Here is a 14,205-nt window from a genome sequence, read left to right as displayed (position 1 = left end):
ACCAAATCCATATCCACATCAGCAAACACAGAAAGACACGTTCAGGCATACTTGTGACCTCCCTTCTCTTTTGCATTTTGTATCCCTCTCCTTTGCCTTTTCTTTTTTTCCTCCTCCCAAAGTCCAAATAAACACTTAATTCTGCAGCAGGTCTAAAGTTGTACCTTTTGTGATCTCATAAAAAAGTAACTTGAGACTCTTCCCTTAGATCAGGCTTCAGTGTGACACCTCAGGATCTCACTGAGCTAGCAGAAGAGCCAAAACATGCTAGAGATTTGTAATGGCAAAAGCTCTTTACAAAGCCCTTTATTACTCCTTGAGAGAGACGCTCATTAGACTGTGAAATATCAAACAGGTCAATCATGGTACCAGCTGTGATGAAGCCACCATTATACTAATACCATGTGGCATCCCAATGGATAGCACACAGAATTCATACCTGCCAGGGTAGTAGTTTTTTTTGACCAGCACAAATGCAGGCTTTTATTGGCAGAACTGAGAACCAAATGTGAAAAAAAGGGGTTTTTAAAGTTAGTAATTCAACACAGTTATCTGGAACATTGCCATAATCTGCGTAAATTAGTATCACTAAATAAAGATTCACCTTCTTCACTTTAAAGATGGTACTACGATTTCTCTGGTAAGTGAGACTGAGAAGCCATCAGAAAGAAATTGTTTTCTCCCCCTCTCTCTCTTGGCAGACTACCCAGTCTACATGAGGACATTAATGGCTTACTGGAAGGCAGAAATAGGTTTTGGCCTACAGTGTTGTTGCATGTTATAGTACATAACAATTAATTTTTAATATAAAACATTGCACTCTCATTTCCTAAGAAATTAGCTTCCAGGCACTTAGATATTACGTCTGAAAAAAACCAGCATCATACTGAAGGTTATATACACAACATAGGTGTATATTAAAGGAAAATTACTTTCATTAAACAAGGATTATATTGTTAAGAGACACAGACTCGCACACTGAGTGAATGATCTCGGAAGAGCCTTCCTATAAAAAACACTTGGAATAATAAAAAATAAATATAAAAAACCTACCCTCAAACAAAAACTGACTTACAACAATGTATGCTGACAATTCCATTAACCCTTTCCTCTTCTGAGCTTTAGTGGGTAGGGAGTAAACATATTTAGGGAAATAAAGAGCCTTAAAGTTCAAGAGCTGTTCTAAGAAAAAAAATGAACCACTCCCCACACACATTTTTACTGCCATCACTGCAGTGGAGAAAAACTGTTTCAGCTTATGTAAGAAGGAAGATTAAACTACTCTTGTTACATTTTTTAAGTGCTGTAAAACTCTAACATTTTTTTCTGGGTATGTCACCTTGCACATTTATTATATCAATAAGGTACCTAAGTTTCTTTTCTTCATACAGTTTCCAAATTCAGGACAAGAGGCTTCATCGGCAATACTATAGATCATTTTCACAGATTTTCTAGTGAAACAAATTCCCTTGCTCCAGTGACAAGACAAGAAAAACCGTACAAGTCAGAACTGTTAGGTCTCTCTGAAATGAATCAAAGTTTTTCAGCTGATCAGCGAAGCAATCCTTAGTCTTAAATTGTGCATAAATATTCCCACCCATCTGAAACTTTTGTTGGCTGAGTTACATATTAAAAAAGTACATTATTTCTGAAGCAGACTAAGATCTGTGCATGCAGGTTTGTTGTACACATAATTGCACCACTGATTTAATAAAAAACATGGTATCAAGTAATCATTAATCTTGTGAAAATTTGCAATGGAAGCATTCAAAAACATGACTGTGTTCGGACAAAGAAATACTTGCTCATTTGCTCCTTTCCCTTTCCTCCAAATTATTCTTTCCTGTTAATCCATTTCAGTTTTAAGGTCATATAATACTGAGAAACAGGAACTGATCTTACAGGTTGACAAAATTACTTTTTCCTTAGAGTATGGAAAAGACTACAGAAAAGTGCCTTTGTTAAAAGAACAACAAAAAAAAGAGGAAAACTTATATTCCTAAGTGCCAAAATATGTCCTTTTTTTTTATACCTATGACAAAGAAAATCAAATCTTGCTAATACACGGCATGACTACTGACATCTAAATATGGTAGACAGTTTGCAGGATGGAAATGCATTCCGATCCTTAAAACATATTTAAGTTCTACTGAAAACCCCCGTTTGCTAGTTGAGTTCTGAATACCTGAGAAAGGCTGCAATACAGTTTGCAAATATATAACAAAGGGCGTATTTATTCTCATCTCATCTATTCTTCTCCTCATCCCTGACACAGTCACATACTTCATTGCAATTTAACAGTTTTGTTGCTACAATTTTCCTCTTTTCTCATGTGTTCATTCTAGCCCAAAAGGAGATGCATATAATATCTCTGGGTCACAGCAGATTAGACATGTAACCAAACAACCTGAGCCACTTACACTCTTTAAAAAAAGGACAAAACCAATGCATCATTCATACCATCAATACAGTCTTGGAGGAATCCCCAGGGTATCGGAGACTGAAGACAATCAAAGATCCCAGAAAGCAAAAGAAGGTAAGGGTGGCAACATTTCTAACATCTAACAAAGACTCCACGAGAGGAATAGTTCCCATTGTCCAGTCACAGCATAATTCTGAGGGGTTGAGAAGCAGCCAAGCATTTACAGGGAGGAGGTAGTTGAAAGTCAGCTGTCTTGCTGGGGATGGACTAACAGCAGCTGGGTTATCAAACCTAAAGCAAAAGAAAGAAGAAAAAGGAGCTTTAATGAAAAAAGATATGGTCTTGACCCATTTTGTGCTCAGAAGCCAGCAAACTTTAGATTCATAGCTAGAACTACCAACTACAGACATGTACCATGTCCTAATCTTCCTGAATTTGTCAGGTGTGTAACTTGGGAACCATGCACAATGATTCGTCTTAGTGTGGGGGACAGCTTCCTCCAAGTTTAAGAAACTGGTTTGGGATATAGTCAACCTAAGTTCGAAGAAACAGAATAATTTACACCTAAAGTTGGGTTCAGTGGTCCTTGTTCGTGGTTTTAATATTTTGCCTCATTTTTCTAGGAATAATATTAGATTCTTGTATTTCTACATTGCTCAGACACTTTTAAGATAAACGACAGTTCTTCAGTTCTAACGTTATTCATATACACTTAGCTTCAAGCATTGTACCTGAAGTCAACCATGCTTTCTGCATAGTACATACCTAAAACCAAAAAAATATTCTGTATGCAGAAGAGGAAAAACTTATTAAGAGGTTTGGAGTATTCAACCAAGGTTCAAACACATAGACAATACAAAATATTTTACCAATAAAACATTTAATTTCTGAATTACTAAGACAAACTAACAATCCTAAGTTTTTAAAAATTAATGCCTGCTCAGATATCTCAGTATTTCAGATGTTCTTGTAAACAGGCACTGATATATACCATTTATCAATTTCAGAAAAAATTTGATATTGTACAGTCATTGCTTACCGATATTAAAACGAGTTAATAAACACTTAAGTTGATGTATTTTTGGCCATTTCATTCAGACCTTATTAAACCACATCTTATTTACCAGTGTCTGTGAATAAGACACACTTTACTATTACCTTGTAAACACTGGAAGTTGAGATTGGATAACCTGGACTCTGACAACCACAAGCAGCAGTGTGCTGAACATTAGCACTATGAGCTTCAACAGTGTTTGGAGCATAGAGAAAGGAATACTGCCCTTCCCTCGAAGAATCTGTACAGCTGTGTCCAACAACACCGGCAAGGTGTACTGCAAAGGAAAAAAGTGTTTATAATCAGACAGTGTACTCGTTAGTCCCTTAGATAAATATGAGCTACCTTACTTTTTTTGTGTCTTGGTTTTCTCTAAACGCCTACTCCCTATAGTTACTTAAGTCACCTTTTTAGAGCTTTCATGACAACCCCCCAAAAGAAGTCCACTATTCTAAGAAAAACAACTGTATTCAATTATTCTTGCTAACATTATCATAGCTGAACTTCTATGCCTCTAGTCCTGTATTTTGCACTGACAGATTAAAAAATTTGTACCATCTTCAGAGACTTCAATAAATCAAGTATGACCATGAAATAAGTTTTGAAGAAAAGAAGTCACTATTTTTAGAATTAGCCCCTCTGAAAACTTGTCCTATAAACAAAATTCCTCAGGAACAGTAGAAATACTATTCACTTCCTGATTGGCCTTGGATTTCTATTTTATACCTTTATTGCAGTAACCCATCTCTCTCTGCCTCATGAACATTATAATCTTGCACAGTTCCCTATTACATACCCTAAGTTTTTCCCTATGTATCTCTTTCCCTATGTCTTCATGTCATGTGCTGGGAATGATTTATTGCTTCACATATACTGGGTGGCTGAACTACAGATATTGATGGGGTTTTGAGAACTGGTCAAACTCTTAGTTCATGCCACACCTGTGCCCTCAGAAGAAGCCTCAGTTTGGATTTTATCTTTTATACTCAGTTGACTTACACAAACTTGTTAAAATTTCATGAAATTGAGGATGAGATCAAAAGTTACTAAAAGAAAAGGAAGAGTGGATTGAAAAGTATGGTCACATACTGGTGATTTCCTCAGAAATCCAGTTTGAAAATTATATGCTTATTCACTAGTCTTGCAAAGGCAAGTTACAAACACACGTATTTCTATAAGCACAAAGAAAATGTGATTTTGGTATTTTGGCCTTGAATCCAAGACAAATAATCTTTTCGCTTTTACTGGTGCTGTTTTTGCAAAATATTCCTTCAAGTAATTAAGGAATAGTAAACCAGAAAATTTTCTTAGAATATGCAATCATACATTTTTAAATTGCATATGGTTTGACGATTAAAAAGCCAAGAACTATTTCACTGCAAAAACATTTTGTTTCTCTAAACAAAAGAAGTTACTATTAACTTAAGGACTTATCAATGCTTAAGATGAAACCTATCAGATTAGAAGTTAAATTTAAAGCTATTCTTAGAACAACAAATTTCATAAGGCTATTACTGATTCAAATAAGACTACTCTAAAGTTTCTGGTTATTCATTAGAATGTGATGAAATGCATTTGTATATAATATGTTCTCTATTTACTACAGGAATTAAAACCAAATAATCTCCCATCTTTATGCACCTGAGACTTTAATCAAGACTGTTACATGCTAGTCTTTGCAAACCTCAGTCAACTAAAACCTTAGGTTTTCATTAAGACATGTCAATTCTTTACTGAGTATATTTGGTAACATCTCTGTATAGCATGTAAAGGACAACTTAGAAGTCATTGGATTCCCTCACCATGAACCATGCATGTTAAACGTTAGTTGATTAAAAAAAAAAATATTCTGAAAAATGTAACAGAACTATAGAGTTAGCCTGAACTGACAAAAAAAATCAGTGCTGAAATATGACACTTCAAAGTACTTAACGTCTCATTACAGAATTCCTGAGAAGAAATCCAATTTAATTTTCAACAGCTTACCCCTTGAGCAACGAATACTTCATACACACAGCATATCCCCACCACTGTTATTCCTTGCTCTTTACACAATGTTGCAACAGCTACTAGAAACACAGTCACTGCAATTGGAGTCCACACTGCAAATAAAGAAAACGTTATTGAAAATGTTCTATCTTACAACAAAACTAAATATTTAGTAAAATAACCTAAAAAGTGAAGACTTTGGTTCTTCATGTTTGAACATACTATGTTCTATAAACCTATTTGGTATACCAATTGTTATTAAAGGGAAGAAGACCAGTTTTACTCTACAGGAAACAATATACATGTGTCAGTTTTAAAACTGCCTCCCTTAAATTGAAAGAACTAAATGAAAGGCAAAAGACTAATCTATGATAGTAAAACAAAAAACCCCAATCTTTCCTAATTCACCAGAACACTTTTTCAAATGGAATATTTTATAGGGAGTCATGAATTTTCACAAGGTCAATTTGACTCTGGAAAAGAGGCAAGCCTCCTACATCTCCACAGAAACTTTGCAGCTTACTTGTGAACGTTTGTGGCATCTCAGCATACTTTCACTTACTTGCATTAACAGAAGTCAGTGCAAGAGTCCCCTGCTCTAGGTGTCACAAAGCAAGTGAAAAAGTGCTTACGTCTTGAAGAAAAAAAAAAAAGGCAATTTATAATGGAAAGTACTATTACTTGGGTATCTTGGGGCTAAAGGGGTTTTTGTACACACTTGCTGAATAACAAGTACAGCCATATTAACATTTTAAGAGCTCTATTATCAGTGATACAGAAATTAAGTTATGTATATATTTGTCAAACATTTACCTATGGTATTATCTGGCCCTTTAGATTTTGTATATGACAAAAAAGCAGCTAGAAAAAAGATAGATGATAAAAGCTCTGCTCTTCCCACAACTCCAGTTACCTGAAAAGAAAAAGAAGAAAAAAAAAGATTATTCTTCTAGTGACCATTCTAGTACTGGAATAGTGCATGACTGATATACTATCAAGATATGCATAAACAAGATCTGTAAACCAAGCAAAAAAGGCAAAGAACAGTAAGACTGCTTTCAGTTCAATCAGTACTGAATTCAAGAACAGGATGATACAGGTGGCTGGTGGCCACCTTTGGCTGATGCACTTTTTTTTATCTTTAGTAACACCAGCCACAAATAGCATTTGAGGCAGAATTTGGGCATGATAACAACTGCTTTCTTTATAATACTTGGAAGAAACTAGCTTTCATCAATAGAAGCTTTACGTGAAGCCTGACACAAACCATTGTATATATACATCCTACATACAGTGGCATATAAAACTATGATTGCTATTCCTGTTCATACCTTTTCTGGGTGAACAGATCTGAATCTGAAAGAAGCATTCTCTTGACCGGTGCTATGACAGCTCTTAGGTGAGCAGTCAAGAGTTACAAATAAATTGATGGCAAGCTCTGTGCAATGGAGTTAAAGAATTACTCAAGCTTTACTACAGGTCTGAATTTCTGAATGATAATTTGGTTGGCATGGATTTTATGAAAATTTAGAGAAGTGCTATAATCCATAAGGGAGAAGATTGTTTCAGAATCCCCAATGAAATACAGATTAATTTCCATTTCAGGAGCTGTTTTCAAAAACTCTAAGTTGCAACCAAGAACCAGAGATGGAAGACAAGTCACTGCAGTAACCACTGTGCTGACCACAGTACCGTTTAGGCCTGCCTTTCTTCCTCATTTGTCCTCTTCTGTAATGCCTCTGCATCCAAAATTCTGCAAGTAAGCTGGCTGAAAAATGGCATGCTATCCCAAGGTAGACAGTCATATTTGGCTAAGGAAACCTCATAGCTCACCATTTAATTATGATGATGCTGAAAACTGACTTTCAGCCATCCGGACCCAGCTGGAAGTATTTATTGCTAGGTACATTCTTGGTCAAGCATGACTGATCCAGCACAGCATAAAAAAGAGAAAGTAACTCAATATCCAAGGTCACAGTGTAAAGAAAAGTATCCAAATCTGAATCCGAAATCATGTTCTGGTGCTTCCACTGGGACTACTGTACGTTTACCAAAGGACTCACTGAATCATGCACTGACAAAGCATGTTTCAGAGTTTGTGTTAACATTTTTTAATAGTATACAGGTGTTTGCTTCCAAAACATCTTAAGATGTTTCAAGGATTCCTGGTCTGGGTTTCAAAGTTGTCCAGCATTAAGACAGAAATTCAAGAGAACTTTGTCTGTAGATTAGTTGAGAGAGATCATTAGTAAAGTAAGTGTGCTGGTGTGCCTCCACAGTCCCCTGCCAACAAAACAGAGATTCTATTTCTGGATACAAAGGTGACTTATGAGAGAAAATTCCAGCATTCACAAGGTTACTTCACATCCCATAGCTGTAAAGGCAGTCAACATGCCTCTGGCCAGAACAGTAGCAAAGTAGCTAGGAAGACTGAACTGGAATTCTAAAGACAAGGACAAATGAAACTATGATGCTGCTATTCAACCCATTTCCTCAAAAATTCTTCCTCAGAAAATGATCCACTACCACCACAAGAGTCCAGCTTCTCTCTGAAGTCAAGCAGAAAATTATTTTTTTATTTGTCCTGCTCTGCTAACTTTTCCAGGAAAAATCCATTTATTATAAGATAGGTAAAGGTTTGAAATGTTTATGAATTGCATCTGCTGTTTCAAACTCTTGTGCAGGGAAGTAATAAGTAGGAGACTAATTTGGAGGAATTCAAATCAGATACATTTCAATTATACAAGATACAAAAGGTGTCATCAAATGACATAAAAACTGGGAATGAAACCTGTTTTTGAGTTTTCACTAAAGTCTGAGTAAGTTAATCAGCACCCAAGTCCCCATTTCTAAAATACAGGTCATTATTACCTCCTCTTTTCCATGTATGGAAACTTCCAGTTGTTTTGCCTTTTATACATGTGCGTGTCTCAAATGCCAACTCTAAGAATCCTTTCTTGTTTGCACGTTAGGCAGAATTCTCAATGCAAACACTTGAAAGGATAAAATGCACTGCTTCTCAAAAGCAGAAAGCTGAAATTGAAAAAGGTGGGGGAATGAGGAAGAAAACCCCTTAATGGATTCTTCATTAAGTACCTAAGTACAACAGCAGGGAAATTCAATTACAATTGCACTTCAATCTCAGAGTCTTTAAGTACTTTAAGTACAGCACCAAGTTCTACCAATCACATAGTCTTAAAGTGCCCTCATGTGGCCAATATCAGGGATTACACACTTATTACCAAATTGCTCCATAACTGTATTTCATAACTTTGTAATATATTGTCTTATACAACAAGCTTTCATTATGCAATTTTTTTAAGGATTTGTATGATACTTTTTACTAACTCTATTGCATAGTACTAAAAGCAACTGTGTTACTGTTATCTCATACGGAATCTGAGAGGTCAAACACGATAAAGAATCATCATATTTGCAATGAAAATGATAAAATTACATAGGATGATCTAAGCCACAAGCCAGCAATGTAAGTCACTAGCAACTGCTAATGCTCCTGTAAAGATACTATCGCATTTACTACAAAGCGGCAAAGTCAAACTTTGAAATTTAAAGCATGTTTTTTCAAAGAAAGAGAAAACCAAATGAAATTTAAAAATTATTTTTTAACCCCTACTTTACCCAAGATTTTATGGGGGTTTGTGGTTTCGAGCACAAAAGCGAGAAAAAATTTTTAGATGTTTAAGTTTTGCATTTTTAAACATGCCACTAACTTCTTTTAGCAAGGACATATTAGTAGCTCAAATAACAGCCAATTATAAACCCCATGAACTTAAGTCCTATAAATACTAGCTCAAAATACAAAACTAGCACAAAATACACAAAATAGATGCAGGCTACTGAATTGCTACTGAAAGGGATTTGTGCCTTTAGAGAACGAGAGAGAGAGAGATGTAAACTCTTTACCCAAACAAATCAGGACCAAAAAAATACAACATAAGGTAAGAGCAAACCTTTCTTATTTTCTTAATATCAAAAGACATTCCCCCCCTCCCCCTCCCCCAACACACACACACAAAAAAAGGTGGGGTGGGGTGGGGAAAACTCCTCCAAAACAGCAAAAAGTTTAACCATTTTCTGGTTTTGAAAATCAGCTAATACTATAAGAAAAAAGAGACTGAGAACAGGCTTTGCAACACCTGTGAAATAGGAATCTAGGAAAGCCAATCTAAGTGGTGCAGAAATAGCAGCAGAGAATTCCACAGGTCTGCTTTATCAGTGTTTCTGATAGAAACAAATCTAATGAATGGCAATCACAAGACTCCATTTACTCCCCAACACCGCAAGCCTAGTTGACCATTGTGAAGTATATAATCAGATAGCTTGTATAAATAACACTTTTCAAAGCAGTGAAAAACTCCTTCAGAATCAAAGGAAAGGTAAATATGTGAGGAGAGAAATGCATTTCCTCCTTCTTATATTGGGTATGTTAAAAAATGGAAGGTTCAAACAGAATGGCCCTAAGCTGGATGTAGCATAGCAACAACAACCCTAGAAAAACTCCTGATGAGATAAAGATATTGACATAAAAGAAAGTGGACAGAACAAACTTGGTGACTAGCTTAGCAATTCTGGAAATTGAGAGGTATTCATAGTATTTCCAAAATATGATACTGGATGAATTATCACAGAACACAAATATCTATTTAAGTTAAAGTAGCCATCATCATAAAAGCCAACGTTCATAGCAGAGACCTACATTATTTAATAACTAAATTAATGTTTCTTTAATTATTTTTCAGTAGCTGCAAGGAATACCAAACAACTCAGGATTAAAATTTGTTATCTCCACCATTTATTGCAAAAGGCGGAGTAAGTACAAGGAAAATCACATACTTCTTGGAGTTACAATACATAAACAAATACAAACCTCATTAAATCTAAGATTAATTAATACAGCTTGAACAAATTAAACACATCACAGCTATACCTACCGCTTCAGTATGTATTGGGTGCACTGCAAAGAGCAAGGATGCAACTACGCTGCTCCTGTTGTCCAGAAAAAGCTTACAGACCTTGAGGAAGACTACACAAACCACCACATGAAAGACCAGATTTAGGAAGTGGTAAGAAACTGCATTTAACTCGCTGAACAAGTAGTTTAAGCGAAACGTAAGAACTGTAAGGGGACGATAAGATTTATGACTCCTCTCCTAAAAGAAAATAAATAAATAAATCAGTCACTACCAACTTACAAAGGGACTTTTACCCCAAAATATCTTTCTAAAAATCTATGCATACAGGATTCCCCCCTCTATTCTCAGGCATCTACCTTTAAAATAAAGACTTGTCTGAAAAACAGTAATACTAAAAAAAAAAAAATAAAATAAAAAAAATCTAGTAAATTAAATGAAAAATCAATGTAAAATTAAGATGTTAAACAGATAAGTTAGTTCTGACTATTTTTCCTACTTCCATATAGTTTTAATGTATTATTCAAGTATTTTGATTACTCTGCCATTTCATGTTTCAGATCAGTATTTTATAAAACAAGAATTTGGTGTGCTCAGCTAAATGTATTATCTACATATTTTCAGTATGTCTACCAGTCAATATGTCTATGTTGCCAGTTACTCCATTCATAAACCCTCTTGAAAACTACAATTAACACTATCTTCCTGTTTGAAAAAGCATTTGTCAACCCACAGCCTGTTGATATTTTCCTCAATATGTCGGTAAAACAAAGTAAGAAAATCTAAGAAAAAACGGGTGGGGGTGGAGGTGGGACAGGGAACCAAATTGCACAGAAAAAACCACAATATAGGAAAAAATATTTTAAAAGCCATGAATGATCAAATTAATCTGACTGCAATTAATTAAAATTAACCTGACTTTCAGTTAGTTTTAAGTGCAAAATCAACACTGAATGAGATGGCTTTCTCCTGCTCCACATGGGTAGGGTTTTTTCGGACTAAAAACATGTTGAAAAATGCTACTTAAAATTTTACTTGGAGGAGTTTAGGAAACCACTTACTCTCAATGACTACAGGACTAGATGGCATCTGAAAGAGTCTAGAAGCTTTCATTACAGTATTATACGAAAATTATATACCATAGCCTACTTGTAGAGCTAGCAATTAGTATCTCAAAAGGAACTAACCCTGTATGTTACAGACATAAGAAAAGAGAAGTTTACAAGGCGGAATGCCTTGATAGGCAAAAAACCTATGACTGTCAGAGAATTTTTATTCATTTGCTCAGCAATGGCACCATTTCTTTCTAAATTATATGTAAATCCTTAGCCATTGCCATTTAACAATGTTTATCAACAATTTTAATGCCAATGCAGCTTTTCAGATAAAAACACAGCCACTCTACATGGGCTACAAAGCAAAACCTCTGAATTCACATAAACATACTCATTCAAATAAATGTAATGGATTCAATACCCATTCTCTAACTCCTAGCTTTGTTGCTAAAGAGTGTTATCTTTCCTTCCAGACTGCAATTAGAAGTAAATACCCTTGTATGTCGATGTCTAGCTTTTGCAGGAGGAGAAGGCAAAATGGTCAGTTGACCAATTTCAATAATGGAATTAGGTAACACACAGCATCTTGAAGTGTGATACATGACTTCATTTTCTTTCAAGTTCTTTTTTTTTGAACAAAAGGAAAGAATATAAGCAACAGCTGTTTGTGATCTTATAGTACAAAACACTACCACCACCAAATTCCATCAGAAGCAAACTATTCTGTTAAAACCACACTAGGGAAAAGAAGTGTAAGAACTCCCTTCAAGGTTTTTTTTCCATTTCCTAAATGTCTCAGTATTTCACAAACAGTTTACCTCAGACATTGGAGTGCCCCAGAAGTCATTTTGAAACAGATTTTTTAATGGAGTAGAAGGATGCAAGTCTTTATTGTCCAAAATCGCTGAAACGTCATCAAAAACAAAGCCACAAAAGAGACTGTTCCAGTAGCAGGCTGCCACCACACCAACTATTAGTGCTGCTTCCTTTAGGCTTACATCAGCCATCTTCTCGAAGAGTTTTCATGGACAAAAGCTGAAATATATGGACAGAAACTTGAATAGTTTTACTGATTAAAAACTAAACCTGATAAATAAAGTCAAATTACAACATCCAGTATTTTAGAAGTTAATGACACTACATATCTAAAAATCAGTAAGACAGAAAGCTCTCCTAAAATGTCATCCATCTTACACAGTGTTTAAAATAAATACTCTCATTAAAAAGTCTCACCCCTGAAAAGCCCTCATATGAGCTAGCTACACTGCTACATTTCATGTTTTACTAAAAAAGACTGATGATAAATTGTGACGTAGTTTTTAGCAGACAGCTATGCAGTTCAAGTGAATGCTGCAAACTATGAAAATTAAGTTCTCTAGAACCCTGAGCCATTTAACATACTGACACAGAATACTAAGTTACCAAAAAGGCAGAGAGTGTGTTAATTATTCATGTTTTTTAGGATAAAGGTATTTCTCAAAATATTTCAAAAGCAATTAAAAAAACAATTTTCAAACATTCTGAAGAACAAACAGGAAATGAAGAACTTCATAAATACAGGTGTTCAAGAACAGGTGAAGAAGGACACTAGTAATAATAGTAAGTTAAACTTACCATTGAAGCTCACACTTTGTTCATTTGCATACTTCATAGAAGTTCATGAAAACTATTTTTTCTCAACTCCGCCCATTACTCCATTGTCACTGAATATTCATGAAAGTCCTGTCTAAAGAAAAATAGCATGCAAAAAAGACACTACAAATGAACTTCATCATGTTATTTTCTCTCGTCTTGCATAAACTTCCTAAGCCCTAGACATTATTAAGCAGCAGTTTTATGATTATTTAAAAAAAACATGGGTGACCTGATCAAAAGATGAAATTACTATGTATTGGGTTGTTTGAAAACACTGTTCTCCCTTGGAAGAATAAGAAGGAGAGATGACTGAACAAATACATATAGCATTTTCCTCAAAACCAGAAAGGGCTAACATCTGTAAGGGCACAGAACAGCTAATATTAGCCAGATAGTGTGGACCCATAAATATGTAAAAACACCAGCCTTATATCTATGAGGGCTCACACATCAAAGCTGATGAGTTATCTGGAAGCTATAGTCTCTTTTGTTGTCCTAAACCCTGAAAAGCTAGTTATTTTTTTTTTTGCTTTGGTTTGTTGGGTTTTTTTTAATTGTGTTCAGGTTTAAGTATACTATGTTCTAAAAAGAGGTCACAGAGATACCTCATTCAGATAGGTAATCTCAGCTGTGGTTTGCAGCCTCGGCCTGAGAGCACAACAATCGCCTATCACAACTAGTGGTAAAGGAGCAGTGGTACAGGAAGGAATGCAGGTGTAATTAAACTAAAAACCAGGATGTCCTGGTTTCAGCTGGGATAGAGTTAACTGTCTTCCTAGTAGCTGGTACAGTGCTATGTTTTGAGTTCAGCATGCGAAAAATGTTGATAACACTGATGTTTTCAGTTGGTGCTCAGTATTGTTTAGACTATAGTCAAGGATTCTCCAGCTTCTCATGCCCGGCCAGGGCACAAAAAGTTGGCACAGGACACAACTAGGGCAGCTGACCCAAACTGGCCAACGGTGTATTCCATACCATGGGACGTCCCATCTAGTATAGGAACTGGGAAGTGGGGGTGGGGAATCGCCACTCAGGGACTAGCTCGGTGTCGGTCAACGGGTGGTGAGCAATTGCCGTGCGTATCATTTGTACATTCCAATCCTTTTATTACTACTGTTG

At 35.6% G+C, this 14,205-nt stretch overlaps 1 protein-coding gene across 6 annotated transcripts in view; it reads right to left on the bottom strand.

The window, feature by feature from the left end:
* Window positions 1-14,205, bottom strand: part of TMTC3 (transmembrane O-mannosyltransferase targeting cadherins 3) — a 35,754-nt gene that overhangs the window by 13,250 nt on the left and 8,299 nt on the right. For 4 of the 6 annotated variants that reach the window (XM_049792428.1, XM_049792427.1, XM_049792429.1 and 1 more), the window contains 7 exons: window positions 13,066-13,177; window positions 12,270-12,486; window positions 10,418-10,636; window positions 6,279-6,378; window positions 5,463-5,578; window positions 3,581-3,753; window positions 2,461-2,713 (listed from right to left, as the gene is read on the bottom strand). In XM_049792428.1, coding sequence (XP_049648385.1) covers window positions 2,461-2,713; window positions 3,581-3,753; window positions 5,463-5,578; window positions 6,279-6,378; window positions 10,418-10,636; window positions 12,270-12,458 — 1,050 coding nt within the window. In that variant the 5' untranslated portion in view covers window positions 12,459-12,486; window positions 13,066-13,177. Of the gene's footprint in view, window positions 1-2,460; window positions 2,714-3,580; window positions 3,754-5,462; window positions 5,579-6,278; window positions 6,379-10,417; window positions 10,637-12,269; window positions 12,487-13,065; window positions 13,207-14,205 lie in introns of all 6 variants that reach the window. The other 2 variants (XM_049792430.1, XM_049792432.1) reach the window with 2 other exon arrangements.

The sequence above is a fragment of the Accipiter gentilis genome, chromosome 34, assembly GCF_929443795.1.
Source record: "Accipiter gentilis chromosome 34, bAccGen1.1, whole genome shotgun sequence".
Classification (NCBI taxonomy): Eukaryota; Metazoa; Chordata; class Aves; order Accipitriformes; family Accipitridae; genus Astur; species Astur gentilis.
The sequence above is the reverse complement of the archived record's forward strand: the minus strand, read 5'-3'. Positions and strand labels throughout refer to the sequence as shown.